The sequence below is a fragment of the Strix aluco genome, chromosome 16, assembly GCF_031877795.1.
Source record: "Strix aluco isolate bStrAlu1 chromosome 16, bStrAlu1.hap1, whole genome shotgun sequence".
Lineage (NCBI taxonomy): Eukaryota > Metazoa > Chordata > Aves > Strigiformes > Strigidae > Strix > Strix aluco.
The window spans coordinates 6,228,017-6,243,690 of NC_133946.1; the positions used below are offsets into that span (position 1 = coordinate 6,228,017).

At 37.9% G+C, this 15,674-nt stretch overlaps 1 protein-coding gene across 3 annotated transcripts in view; it reads right to left on the minus strand.

Annotated features, from left to right (window-relative positions):
* ANO3 (anoctamin 3) overlaps window positions 1-15,674 on the minus strand; it is a 209,198-nt gene that overhangs the window by 40,124 nt on the left and 153,400 nt on the right. For all 3 annotated transcript variants that reach the window (XM_074842233.1, XM_074842232.1, XM_074842234.1), the window contains 6 exons: window positions 14,384-14,515; window positions 12,915-13,021; window positions 11,446-11,501; window positions 8,969-9,090; window positions 7,618-7,752; window positions 937-1,033 (listed from right to left, as the gene is read on the minus strand). In XM_074842233.1, the coding sequence (XP_074698334.1) occupies window positions 937-1,033; window positions 7,618-7,752; window positions 8,969-9,090; window positions 11,446-11,501; window positions 12,915-13,021; window positions 14,384-14,515 (649 nt within the window). The remainder of the gene's footprint in view (window positions 1-936; window positions 1,034-7,617; window positions 7,753-8,968; window positions 9,091-11,445; window positions 11,502-12,914; window positions 13,022-14,383; window positions 14,516-15,674) is intronic.

Below are 15,674 nucleotides of genomic sequence, written 5' to 3' on the forward strand. Positions count from 1 at the left end.
AGTATTTAAAAACAACAAGTTTTGCCTTAGGTACAACATTTTCAATGGTATTTACTGCTGCTGTTGCAAAACAATTTTTTAATTTTGGCATTATAAAACAGAAAATTAATTTTGTAAAATGTAAATATAAATACTTTTTATAAATGTTAAATGTTTTTAGAATTTGCCTTTACAGATATTTGAAATGCTGAGTTTTATTCAACATTGGTCCTATTGATATGAAAATTTGACATCTAATGCAAAATTTATTTTCTCTTTCACATTGCTGCAGTGTTGTTGCAATGCCATGGCCCCGAGACAATCACATTTTATAGATACAGGCTTCTGAGCAAGATTTAGCTTATGGGCTAAAGAATTCCAAGAAAATAACCAAGGCTGTTTTTCCAGCATTATGAACATACCACACATGAAACTATATTGCTCACTTGAAAACACTGCATGTATAAAGAGGTACTTGTGATTATTTAAGTTTGAAGGATAGCTTCTTGTAGCAAAATATTTAGTTATGTAAAATCTTTACATTAGTTGGACAGAGCAAAGTACATCACATGCACATTATGCTAGAGAATTCCTTTAGGACTAGCAGAAATTCAATTACAAAGTAAACAAGAGAAACACAGTTAGAAGTTAATTATAGGGGAAAGCAGGAAAAACCTTCCAAAAAAAGTTTTACTACTCAGGGGACTTTATTAGTTGATGAAAATAGTAAGGATTTAGGAAGGAAATGCTCACAGAAAGTAAAACAAATTTTAGAATAATTCCTGATCATTTCAGAGCATTCCCTTATTAGAAACATGAATTACAAAGGCTGAGTAAAACCTCTGTAGAGAAACAACATGTTTTGCAGGAATCTTTGCTGAAACAAGGGCAGCCATTACACAATGAAAGTGGGTCTTTAGACAAAAATTATCTTGATAGCAATAAGACAATAATTACCTTGGCATATATGCAGCTTTCATTGAGTTTTTGTAGCGTGCAATTGCGTTCACACATAGGGCACATAATGGTTTCATTTGCCTCGCAGATCTCTTTGCTTTAGTATGAGACAAGAAAATAAAGGTTATAAAAGGGCTTTTAGCATTCCTAAGGATTTCTGTGGTTATGCCATTTGGGGTTTCTGTTTGTTAAATAGTATGCCCACACCACAAAACTGGCTCAATAAAATAAATTAAAAGTGAACATTTGGCTTGAAAAGCCTAATCCCGAATCAATAACCTGAAAACTACAGGCCCTACATCAGCGTGCAGTATTTTTGCATAGTATAGTATACATACTTGTGAATATCCCATTCTCTCCCAAATAGCACAAACAGAAGAACAAAACATTGTTCACTACCTTCCAACCCATTTACTGCGTATTTTTCAAAGCAATGTAGAAGATACCAAACATTAAGAGGATGGACATCACTGGTGTAACTACACTGATTTCAACCAACGTGTCCCAGGTTACATCAGCTGAAGATCTGTTCCACAAGATGATCACATGCATACTTAGATCAGTTGGGTCACATGTAAAAATCCATTGACAGGGATTTCTGGCAGTAGTATTTCAAGTCTTTGCATTTTTATTTCCTACAGAAGAACTTATGTATAAGGCTAATAAAAAAACCACTTTAATATCCTAACTTTGGTGAAAAATATCTTCAAACCACTTTCTATTCCATAAAGATCCTGAGATTCAGGAAGATGAAGTCACTGCCTTCAGTGGGACCATTCACATTCAAAATGTAGTACACAATTAAGTGTCTTGACAAAGGCAAAACAGAATTAACAAAAGTGTGAAAATGAATTTCATGGCAAAATTTTATTGAAGTGAGTAAGCTTCCCAAAGAACCTCAGCAATTGCATCGCCCTATCCTTTAGCCATGTTGACATGCTGAAATGATCCTATGACGCACCAGGAAAGCAGCAGTATAAACAAATGCCAGGAAATCTCTAGTGATTTGTTTTAATAAACACTGTGCTTTCCTCCTCATAAAACCTGAATTTACAGTTATAATACTGCATGGAAGATTATGCTTATTTCCAAATGAGTGCATCCATTAAATCCTGTCTGACATAAAAGTAAATAGAAATAAAAGATTCTGGTTGCCCAGATGTCACTTTTGTAATCTTCTGTCATACTTCACATAATACCAGAATCAGTAATTCACTGAAACCCTACAACATAATGTGGACCTGACAAAGAAATTGTTCTAAGTAACCCTTAAGCCAGAAAAAGCATGCCCAGTCATTTCAGACTTACAGAGTAACAGGAATCTTATAGTGGGTCACATCAGGCAATTTTCTTGCTTGCATTTTCATTCAAATGATTAAGCACAGAAAATCGTATTTGAACAGTATGTTATAATGGTTTGGCAATAACACACACTGTTGTCAAATATAAGGCCAAATTGTACTGTACTTTGAATTTAAATTCAACATTATAAATGTTAGGTTTTCTGTATTACGTATCTTGAGTTCAAGTCTTGGTTTCTTTTTATTAATATATGACGGGTCACAAAATCATACTGACAGTGATAGGCCACATGCATTAGCACTACTCTGAAAAGGCAATAACATTTGTTACACAAGTGTTTGTGACAGGTGCTATGTTAACTGTTACTGCAACTCAAATCTTCAGTATAACAGAGCAAAATAAGCTTCTTTGTACTGTCCTCACTTATATATCTGAAATCTGACTGCAGCACATGGTGCAAAGACACCTCAAGCGATGCTGTGTTCACACCCGGCCTTTCTGTTTGACTGACAACAAAGGGACAACTTAAACCAGTGATAATTAATGATTTGTATAAACCCATCAAACCCCAACTCTTTAAAACCATCAGATTTATCTTTATATAGACTAATCAACACATAACAGCTTGACATCTAACTTGTGAATAAAGATAATTAGTAGATGTGTCACATAATTTGCTGAAAGAAAATGAACCCAAATGAAGGGACTGCTATAGGACTACTTAAAGCTCTTCCATTTGACTACCACACTTCACATTTGCCCCAGTTTAGCTCAGGGTGGGAAAATGGATCAAAATATATTTAAGAGTGTATGAAACAAGAAATACAAATTTGTGTTCTGCACTTTTGTTTCTGCATGTCTGAGCCCTGTGAATATAGTCTAAATACTCTGGAAGCTACTATGGAGTTTCTTCAACAGAGATTCTCTTGATTTTTCTCTTGGTTACTTTCATCTCACAACTGAATCCTGCAACGAGCTGCCAACACCACAATCTCAGTACCCTGGGGGACCTCAGTGCTGGCTTCTGGCAACCACAGTATTACCAAGCTTTATTCCAAACCCATGCAAGAAAAAGAACATCCTCCAACATGCTTTCAGTAACACTGCCTGTCTTATGCACTTGTTTTGTGATAGGAAAGAAAAATGTCCCTGTGTCGAATGGAGAAACTTCTGTTTCTAAACATGGGACAAGCATGCGTATTTTCTTATAATTTTATCTAGTCCCTGAAACGACAGTGTGCGCGCAGGGTTTTTGTCCTCCCATCTTATTTCACCTTCTGCCTCCCTGTAACATACATTGGAATCATTGAATGATTCAATCAGACCCGAAAGTTTATTGTTTCCCTAAAACTGTACCTGAGAAAGGGAGAGAGAGACTTTGACAAGGGGCAAAAGGCAGTGTGAGAGGTGCATTCGCCCTGGGAAAGAAGGAAGGATACTACCAAAAGGGAGAAAATATGCTCGATATCCAACTTGCTTGTGGCAGCCACAGAGAAACTACAGAGAGCATCTTTCCTTTACACAGGGGGCAGAGACTGACAGCCTCATGCCAGGCTGAGATGGGGTCCTGGCACAGGCTGATATATAGATATAGTTATATAATATTTTTATATGTCTATAAAAAGAGCCACATGGTATCATGACAAACGCTGAGCATGGAGCAGAGGCTGGCACTCATGCAGGTCATAAACAAGACAAACTAGTTCTCAGGTGTGACAGCGTTCTGCATAACCCTCGAATTATTGCTGCACAGAACCTACAGCTGGCATCGCAAGCGACATTTGGCTCTATGGCAACGTACGCTCGTGTATTTGCTTATTCCTTCTCTGCTGAAACTGTGCTGGACCTCAGTGGAAAAAGAAAAGGATGGATTTCTGCCTGCAGCCACTAGAGGGGGGCTCAGGGCAGCTCCCTGCGCCCCAGAGGTGAAGGGACAGCACCGAGGAGAGCACGCTTCTGCAAAATTGATGTCATCGCTTGCTAAATTCAAATTTTGCGGTATACAAGCCAGATGAAAAATAGGTTTTTTTGACAGAAATTATCATACTATAAATCGACACTTCCTAACATCCACCAATTCCTAGTAACAGACATTAGTTAACAGGATGAAACTTGTTTCACGTGAAGTAGTATTACACTGAATGATACTGAATCTGGGGCAATGTGGCCATTATGACACTGTCATAATGCCCTGGCACTAGGTTTAAATTCCTAATTGCAACTGGGTTTCCTGCATCTAGATTTTGTCAGAATAACATACCCGACTGTTTCTTCCTGATGGCTGCTGAACATAGTATTTGCATACTGCAATAGCTGCAGTGCTCAAAATCAGATATATTTTAAAACTGTTGTAGAGGTTTATCTAGAAGTTTTCTTTAAATGTCTGCAGAAACACTAGATAAACAATCTCACAGTCCCAGAACACCGCAAGAATGAGAACATTTAGGCTGTGCAGTTTGTCTGCCTGCTAATGGATGACTCCTGTCTGCTCTAGGTGGGAGGTTTCTGTCTAACCCTCACTACCCCCTTCCAGGCTAACTAAGCAAATACGGCAAGGAGCAGCATCTGTTATCACTGGCCTTTAGAACTGCCTAAGTACACAAGGGGATACAGAAAACATCTACGTACATTTCATCAGGCCAGTCACAACAAGTTTGAGTTAGTTAAGCTCTGTTCTTGAATCCACATCTCACAGCAGGTATTACTAACTTGGTCATAGCAACGCACTGCTATGACAGTATTGTGTCATGGCTAACCAGAGAGTCTGCACAGACTCACACTATCAAAGGCAGAGAGGAACTTCTGCCCAAAATTAATGCATCCAGATTACAGATGTAAGGCTGCCACAGAGCACAAGGCTTGGGCTTCTGCATTACAGAATCACAGAATTATCAAGGTTGGAAAAGACCTTGAAGATCATCCAGTCCAACCATTAACCTCACACTGACAGTTCCCAACTCCACCAGATCCCTCAGTGGTGTGTCAACCCTACTCTTAAACCCCTCCAGGGATGGGGACTCCACCACCTCCCTGGGCAGCCCATTCCAACGCCCAACAACCCCTTCTGGAAAGAAATACTTCCTAAGAGCCAGTCTAAACCTTCCCTGGCGCAGCTTGAGGCCATTCCCTCTTGTCCTGTCACTTGTTACTTGGTTAAAGAGACTCATCCCCAGCTCTCTGCACCCTCCTCTCAGGGAGTTGTAGAGGGCGATGAGGTCTCCCCTCAGTCTCCTTTTCTCCAGACTAAACCCCCCCAGTTCCCTCAACTGTTCCTCATGAGACCTGTGCCCCAGACCCTGCACCAGCTTCGTTGCCTTTCTCTGGACACGCTCGAGTAATTCAATGTCCTTTTTGTAGTGAGGGGCCCAAAACTGAACACAGTCATCGAGGTGCGGCCTCACTAGGGCCGAGTACAGGGGTAAGATCACTTCCCTGTCCCTGCTGGCCACGCTATTGCTGATACAAGCCAGGATGCCATTGGCCTTCTTGGCCACCTGGGCACACTGCTGGCTCCTGTTCAGCTGGCTGTCAATCAACACCCCCAGGTCCCTCTCTGACTGGCAGCTCTCCAGCCACTCCTCCCTAAGCCTGTAGCGCTGCTGGGGGTTGTTGTGGTCATTAACACCCCCCCACCCCCCCCCGTCAGTATTTTGAAATCAACACTGGCTAATGTTAGCTATAATAAATACATAAATACTCCCCTCCCCTTGGAAACATCTAGGGCTTATGTGGTGGATTACCTAACTTTCAGGCTCTTGCTTCTGGAATAGAGTCTGGACCTCCTGATGGGCACCGTGGTGCTCTGTGTAGCACAGCGTGACACTGAGGTACCTCAGGGTGGGACCCAACATAGCCAGCCTCCACGGGAAGCAAACTAAAATCTGCATGTTCTCTCTGCAGCTACTCAACAGCAGCCAAGGGAAAAAACTTCGGACAGGAAAACGTGAAAGCTAGCCTGCTCCTGCGCGCCTGTGATTTATACCCTGCAACTTCTGCAAGCGAGGTAACTGTGTCTCCCTATTAAAAGAACTAAGCAGGAGTTGTATCTCCAAGTCTTCTCGGGAGAGCGTATGACATACACATATGGCACATAATAGCTTACAGTTTGAAAAAATCAGATTCTTAAAAATTCTGTTTTTTCTCTTGGGGAGCGTCAATGCCACATCTTCCTGTTCTGCAAGGAGTGCCTAATATATTAAGCTATACCCTGATAATAGTAGATTATGAACTTTTGTTCCTCCTTGTTGAAACTGTGCCATTGTACATGTAAAGAAAACAAGATTCTCAGTTAAACAGTCCTAGTCCCTGTGCTCTAAGAAAATGCTGATCCTCCACTTTATATTACATTCATTGCTTTTGATGGACATTTATCATGCAAAACAATCCTAATATAGAGAACAATATCCTAAAGATAGCTTAGTTTCCAGGCTGATACATTTATTGCATTTAATGAAGTCTGAAGTTGTAAAGTCTCTCAAGAGTTCGCTGTACAAAAGCAAGCCTGAAAAAGCCTTAATTACAGCACTGCAGAATATAACAATAAAGACAATAACATAAAGAAAATGTAAAATAGTCCTGCTCAAAGCCCAAGAAACAACACTCCCTATGAAATCTGACTCCAAGTATACTTGGAGCATCCAAACTGCTTGGAGGAACAGTTGCAATTGTAAGAGCACTGATACTGTTATGTCTGATGGAACACCTTGTAAGAAGGGTGCATCCTCTGAAACAGTTCCTAAAAATACAGTCAGCACTTAACTCAAGCACCCTCTTCACTATTTCTAAACTAACACAAACCCCTCTCAGAGCAAAATCACAACAGTGGGAAACTTGAAAACTAGGTTCATTTCATGAGGCTGTAATCTCCCTGAAGCTGGGTCTCCTGACTGCAGTTTACACTGACATAGTTAAGAATTTTGTCAGACTCAAAGATTGCCACTATTAACATTGGAAGAAAAAAAAGGCATAGACAAAAGTAAGTTGAAGTTTAGCAACTGTACTACACTCTGGAAGTTACAAGCAAGATGGAGGTGAAGAGGGAGTATGTCTGACTTTTTCACCTGTTAGCCTTGACTAGAATGACAACCATTGCAGTACCCATGACATTAGAATCGGTATTTGCTGTTTTTCCTTGCAGGCAAAATAGGAATCCCTCCAGATGCAGTGGAAAGAGCACTTGCTGTGAATGGTATGCATCCAGCTTGATGCAAAACAGATATACAAAGTGGATACATTTGACTGAAGAACCCAGTGTTTTATTTGGTTATTTTTATATGATTACCATATCTGGAAAGCATTTATAAGTCTAATAATGATCTCAGTTGTACCAGACTGTTCTTAATTTTCAACAGGCTATTATGTTTTTAAATGGGATTTTACCTTACTTGGCTGGAATCCATTGTAAATAATCCATAAAGGAAAACAAAGAGCCCAACCAGGGCAGCAGGAATAAGCATTCCAGTATACCATCCCAGCCAGGCAAAATACAGTCCAATCTTTTCACCAAAATATCGCCTACATGAAAAAGAAATACATTGTTTAAAGTTAAAACTTATGGTGACCTCTATCTTCACAGTAGCAGAATAATTCTTATGAGGTACTACTCTTAGAAGTTTATGGTAAAATTATTGTCAGTTTACCAAAATGTTTTATTTCAGGCTAGCATAACATTCTAGTGACACTAATTGCAGACTTACCAGAACGCATATTTTATAAGGATATAACTGAAGTGCTCTGTAATTTTCATGTCCTTGCAATGACTAAGTAGATGTACCAGTTTCAACATTACTAAATGTAGGACATTTTATTTGCACGCACAGAGATAGACAGAGACACATACACACAGAGACACAAAAAATTTCTGGAAAGGTGTAAAATCAGTTGGTATGACCTAAGTATTTCATTATAATAGCCATTTATTATAGATAATCATGTAATATGACATATTTCAAACTATTATTAGAGCAAAAAATGGACTGAAAACATGAGTTGAAGATTGAGCTTTAATTATTGAAGACCTGGGTATCAGTTGCTATAAGAAATGAAGTCGCAGTGATCAGAAAGTCAGTCAAGGATGATAGTATTTGATCAGCACAGAACTGTCCCATGGCACATGCTTAGCTCCACAGACTTCAGTGGAACCATACTGGCTATGACTGTCAGGTCAGGAATAAAAACTGACCGCAAGGAAAAATGAATTATTGGTAATGGCAGAGATGAGGAAAGTATGAAACTGAAACATCACAATTATTTAACTTCAACTACATATATTTCTCTGCTTCACATTTGGTAATCTATGACATTAATTATAAGATATATAAACAGAAGTCCACTTAAATCCACATGGAAACCTAAGAATTAGGTTGCGTTTTCACTCCACTGGATCTGGTAACTGACTGTTCATGTGGGTAACAGTCTTTGCTCTCAAAGGTGCTCTCATGAGGGGCAAGTGTCTCTTAGCAGACCATGTCATGGGTTTGTATGTTAAGTTTCAAACTGCAAATAGTCAGGCAGTTGCATTTATGTGCCTTTTCTGCAGCCTCACTTGAAATTAACAGCCCTGCACAAAAGACCACCCAAAAGAAGCAACTTAGAGAAATCCAGTCTTATCTGATAATATTGAATAGCTAAATGTTGCAGGAAAGCACAAGGAATTTAGCAGCATGGTTAACGCACTGTTAACATTTTGTTCTGTATCACAGAAACAAGCTACTCTTCAAAGTACTAATACCTGATTAAATCAAGAGGTTGGTATTTGTACCACATTCCCCACCGTGCCCAACGCTCATATAAGAGGTGTCTGTGATTCTGAGCTCCGTGTGTTTTGATGGGATGTCTGCTTTTGTGGCTTCCCTGAAAAACACAAACAAGTAAAAAAGTACATGACTATGCACTATGGAAAATACATAAATTTCTTAGGTATTTTTGAATATAATTTTAAATGAGATGTTCATTTTGTTATAAATAAGTCTCTTATTATGGACATCTCTAGGACATGTCATCTGGAGCTAACATGTAAACCTGACAGAAGAGATACGGTTACATATGCTTCTGAAATGGCCAGTTTCTCTAAGAATTAATGATAGAGCCATACCAGTACAAGACTATAAAGAACTACTCAATTCTTTATATGGCTGCAAGTACAGTGTTTCTATTTCACTAATATATCCTTATTTGTATGCTTTCGCCTATTTCCACTTTGGAAAATTTTTCGAGATGTTTGTGGTATCTTTTTTTTCTCTCCTATAAATTTTTAGAAATTTCTGGTACGGCAGCTCAGTTTTCATCTCCTAGACATTTTCTATAACTTTATTTAACTCCTGTTTAAAAGTATAGAAAAACAGTCTTTCGGTGGCATGTATTTTCTGAGATGATGGAAACAACAGAACTGGCATTATTTTGAAGCTACCTGACATTTACAGACGGTCCGATAGACTGAAAAATAGCCTCATGTTCAGCAGTCAAAAGGTAACACACAGATTTGCTAGAACCATCCTAAGAAGAATACCTTGTTTATGTAATTTTATTCCAATTCTGAGGCAGAACATCTCCTCTAGTTGAAATACTCCCCCCCCCCCCCCCCCGCCCAGAAGACCCCACCATCTTTCACCAAAGAACTGCAAGTGAACTAAATAATTTCTTGGGAGGACAGCAGAGCTCCCCAGAGAAGTACTTTAGAGTTGGCAATTTATTCTTGACCCTGGTAGATTCGTGTAATTTAGCCATTTAGATTTTTATCATTTATTTGAAATCTTGAGCATTCCCTGCAATTGGAAGAACACTAGTTACTTGTTGCAGTCTGCTGAACCTCTGGTTTAAGAATGAGTTGAAAACAAAGCTAAACATAGCAAAGAGTTCAATTCTACTAATTTCTCATTACAGGCAGGAAAGAAGCATACCAAAAATGTCAACACAGAGAGTGACCTTTACAACATCTAGGGTCACCTAGGAACAGAACATCAACTTATTCTCAGTCACATGGATGAATGACTGCAGTGCACAAAGCACTACCCAGTATTGTATTTTTGTAAATCTTTTTTTTCCCCCCCCTGCTTCTTTCTGCACGGTTTATCCATAACAGAGTTCAAGTCTCAGCATTCCCACTGGGACTTAATTTTCACTCTCATTTGCTCATGTGATAAAGAAAAAAGAAAATAAAATTAAAAGAGACTGTTCAACCACTAGCCCTTAGCGTCAGTCGAGCAGCAATTAAGGTAAGAGTGGCTTAAAAATATGACTTCATTATCCTTAACTTAAACATTGAAACAGTATCTTATGCCCTAACAAAGGAACACATACATAAAATGGCTATGACAGCACGGTTTTGACAGCCAGAGAAAGCTTCACAGGTTTTTCTGGTAGTTTGGCCAACTTTTCCCTGAAGTCAGTAATGCACAGCTGAAGCATTAACAATGGTGTTCAATTATTTATCTAAAATACTCCTCCTCTATATTCCCAGTATTTAATTATTAATACCATGTAAAAAATTACTCTCAGCAATTTGTAAAGCATGGGCCAATCCTTTGAAGCACAAGACCAAGTCACAATATTCAGTCTGAGCAACCACAGAGTTCACAGCTGTAATTACCATGCTACTGATTGGCATTTAAAATGACTGAAGATGTGTGGCTTGCTTCTTTCTTTTGAGTACACAAAGATTGTCTGAAACCCTCTCAAGTCAAACACAAGTTTTTAATTTACTTCATGGATTTACAGTCTTCAGTAGACATTAACCTACTGAAAAAGATATTGTCAAGTAGAAGTTATCCAGACCTATTCAGAAAAGACTAAATGGGAAATAATTAAGCAGTCTCCCTAACTGTGATCAAGTGCACAAGCTATTAGAAAACCAGAAAATTTTGTAGGTGGCAGGCAAAAATCATTCAATACAACTAAATGGAACCATTTGAAACAACTGATAGTCTCATTAAGAACTCCACAGGCAATGTCCGGTTCATAAAAATAAAAAAAGAATTATGATATTCTAGTTCAGCAAGAAAATGCTGCAGGAAGTTATTATAATACATTGCATGAGAAAAATTTTAAAAGCCAATATTAAAGTAAGAGCTATAAATCAAAAAAGTCTCAACAGATTACATGGTGAAATTAAAAGTTTGCAGGACAAAATTAAACATGAAGTAGTACCTCAAAACATTAGTGCAAGCTTTAATCTAAATATAAACACAAATACAAAATTAACCAGGTCACCTCATGTGGTGGGAATGCTGCTTCATATGTTCCATTATTTAGTAACCTATTAATACCTGAAAAGAAAAAAAAGCATTAGTTCTGATATCACTTTTTTATACACATTTAATTTCAAGCAGTGCGAATTTTCAAGTTACATATTGAGAATGTAACAATACTAGATGCCTAGGATGCTACTAAACATGACAGCAATCACTAATTCCACCAACTGTTTGTGCAGCTCTTGCCGATCCCTTGAGATTTCTGGCTCTGACAAACTACAGCAACTTTCTGAGGGCCAATGTCTGCAGCCTTTCTCTCAGGGTCGGGTGCTCATGCCAGATCAAGTGTGAGAAGAAAGTTACATTCACGTGCTGTTCATCAGAGCACATGATACAGATTTTTGGGGTGACCAGATGATCTGACATACACAGAGAGCGGTACAGACAGACAATCCGTGAGGCAGCAAAACCCCTGCAGAGTTAAAAGCTAACCTGTTGTTATTTTAAATACAAGCCAGCTGAAGGACTTTGTATCAGAGCAGTGCTCTGCACCATACTGGCTACAGCATCTTGAATCAGTTCCTAGTCTTCCTAAAACCAAATTTGTTGTACTATCAAAGCACATTATAAAAAATAATAAATAAACATCCATTAATAATTATAATGAAGATTCAGTAGCCTGTAAGAGCACACCCATAGCCATGAGTTTCCCCAAGAACAAAGTACTTATGATGGATTTCAGATTTGTCCATTCAAATATACAAATTACACTAAACTAATCCCGTAATGAAATTTGCCATCATCAACTTCAAAGGCATTAGATTTGAACCCTCACTTTCTACGTTTTTCTTACTACCGCTTTTTTTCAGAAATTCAAGCAACAACTTTCTGTAATTTCTATCATCTTCATAAGGTTTTAACATGTCTACGTATATTTAATTCTCAATTCCTGCAAAGAATATAGGAAATGATACATACATCCCCTGTTCATTACAAATGAAAATGAATAGTTAGACCTTCTAAAAAATAACATTTTAATAGGAGTGTTGATATAAACTGAATTTAATCTTCAGGTCAACTGCCTCTGCTGCATGGAGACCTCAAATAAGTTAAGTGTAGCTCACATTGATTCTGCTGGACTGGAACTGCTGGGCAGTAGCAGAACTACTAGGACCAGTCCTTGAAAACACTCAATAATTTTCTGAGGTATATGTTATCTTTATTGTGGCTCTTGATCACATAAAGTTATCATAACCTTTCAAATTTATTTTAAGGAATGAGTAATTACGTGGAAAATATTGCCAGCTTTCACTGAGTTATTTAAGAAAATAATTGATGTGACATTCCTTCAACTTTGTTACTGAGTGAATAAGAAGATTTCAAGGAATGGCAAAATTATTTGAGTTTACTCAAATGATACTTTTTCAGGCAAGTAAAGATACAAAATTTTTATAGCTTCAGGTTAGGAAAAAAATACAGATGTCTCACCCATTTTGGATTTTCCATCTTCATACTTAGTTCTCTGTAGCATGTGATGCACGATTCTACTTCTTGTGGAATTGCTGAAGAAGCTGTCTTTGTTGTTTATTGTAAAACTATTAAAATAATGAATGTCTTTTAATATTCAAAACAAGGCATAGGTGTTGAAACATAGCTGCTCAAGCGTTTTTTTTCTTTCAGTGATTTATTGGATCTTTACCCTCCTTGGTTACTGCACAAGACATAAGATTTTACATCCCTAGAGCATCTTCTCAGGTCCAATAAATTTATCATCATCACAGATGACTGCTGGGAAAACAGAGCAACTAAAACTAAATTCTAAAATATCCTACTATCTAGGTCATTTCTGTTCTGGATATAATTAATTTTAAGAAGATCTTCAGACATAGTGGTTGTTCTCAAATTCAAGTTACTTACAAGTTGGCAGATGTCTGTGTCATAGAACTACCAGAACTACTATTTAGAAAAAAAAAAAATCATCTCCCTGCACTGGACACTCGAGTAGCAGCTCTACAACCACTTTCCCTCAGAGAATCCTAGGATGAGCCAAATAAAGCATCCTTTCCCAGATGGCTCTGGATTCCGGACGCCAGAAATCTGACATGTAGGAGCTTTCGCCTACTCAGCTGTGCCAAAAGTGACACTGTTACAGTTGGTAACGTCAGCTGAGCTGGTTGAGAAATAACACCAAAACCAGGTGATTGATCTAATGCAATATAGTAAATCATGGGAAAAAAATGAGATTATAATGCAATTACTCTGTCTTTCCAGTGTAAAGTCAGTCCACTAGCATATAGCTTCTTTACTAAGAAAAAAATTAATATTTAGCCTAATTTATATTTCTACTTTAAGTGAACTCTTCTCTCCTAAAAGAACTATCACAAAACACTTTAAAAATGAAGAAACAGCCAGAATTTTAAATTAAACTTTTTGGGTCCTGAAAAAAATTTATGGCACAGTTTAACTACATCACCATTAACATGCTGATTTGAAATACAGTTTTATTTGGCATATATATATTTATACTTTCAGAGACAAAAGAATTTTTAAAAAGCAGATCTGATGAAAAAAAAATCACCACTGGTTTTCACTTGCCTCCAGGTGTTCCCAATTTCAACAGCTGTCTCAGGTTTTGCCTAAGTAAAATTTGTAATTAAGCAAAGCAAACTTGAGCAAGTATTTGCATAATGTAATGGAAAGAAAAACTTCTAAACCAAAAAGGCAGTGCTCATTTTTCAGTCAAATTTCTGCTTATAGTACTGAACGACCATCAAATAGCAAGTAAGAGACAGTAGATGTTTGGCTTTAAGAGAAAACCCATAGAAAATATCAAATCTGATACTGGCTATTTGCCAGTGACCATCTGTTAATAGCTGCCTCCGTGGCACTTGCTTAGAAGTGAGAAAATAAAAAATCCTTGTGGTCTCTGGCGCTGCCTTTCCAGCTTCAGCACTTACTGGTGTATGCGTGCACGGCTAAAGGGTGCTGTGTAGCAATCTGTTTCTTCCAGATCAGGTAGGGCCTCCTTATCAAGCTTCATTGGATTTCTGGGCAACCAACTTTTCAGCTCTCTCATATTCCTCTGCAAACTGAGACAATAGCAAATCAAATTTACACGCTCTCACCTGCTTGTTATTTCTATCTCCAACACTGCATATTTAGTGACATCATACTGGAAATCAAATGAAAGCAGGAAATTTCCACATTAAGGAACTAAAAGAAAATAAGGACTTCTAAAGAACAAAATTAACTGTATTTATTTGTGATCTATCTTGCACACTTTACTTGAGCACAACTCATCCTAAAATCAGTGGGATTATGCTTTGAGATGGGACTGCAGTACTGAAGCTGGGGAAAACAACTTTTCAAGGTAGTTCATCTGGCAGAACTGAGGATGCTTATGCTTACCCAGGAATATCTCCGATTACTTTCTCTAGCCCCACTGGACAAGGCAAGTGTAGTTCTTCCTCCCTCCCTTGCCTGGCAACTTGGACACTAAAATTAATAAATTTGAAACTAAATACGAGACTGCTCAGGATCAAATTTTTATGGTTTTCTGTTTTCAATAAAGCCTGCCCCTGCAAAATTGTCCTCAAAATCTAAGGGCTGATATTGCCTTACAAAACGGGATGCCTTACAAAACAGGATGATCAAATAAAGTAAAAGATACATTATGCAGATACAGTTAGGCAGTACTTAGAAAAAAAAACCCCTAGGTATGACTTCCTGCAGTTTCCCAAAAATTGACATTATAAACCACAGACATAATTTTTGTATCCCTGATTACATTAGATACTGATAACATAAAGGGCTTGCTTTATTGGAGACTTGCCTAAATAGTGTCTCAGGACATGGTTTATAAAGGGGTCAATCTAGTGAAGTGCAGTTAATTTTTTAAGCAAATGCTAGAAGTTACCTCCTTATCACTTCAATTTTGCACTCCTTGCTGACCTATACTTTTTTCATATTCAACGGCAAGGAAATATGGGTATTGAAGGAGTAGGTCTCATATTAAATGAGTGCAATATTATGACACTGTAAGCATATCCAGAATTCAGAAAAAGTCTACATTTTAGAAAAACATTCCCTAAATAATATTTTTTTTAAGCAGCATTTGGGCCTTACTCCATGAATATGTATGCATGATATATAAAGCATATATATCTCACATCCACAAGAAGTGTAAAGATAAGTATCAGATTTTTTTATCTGAGGTGAATACTTAATTGTCTGTGCTCAGCAGAAGCA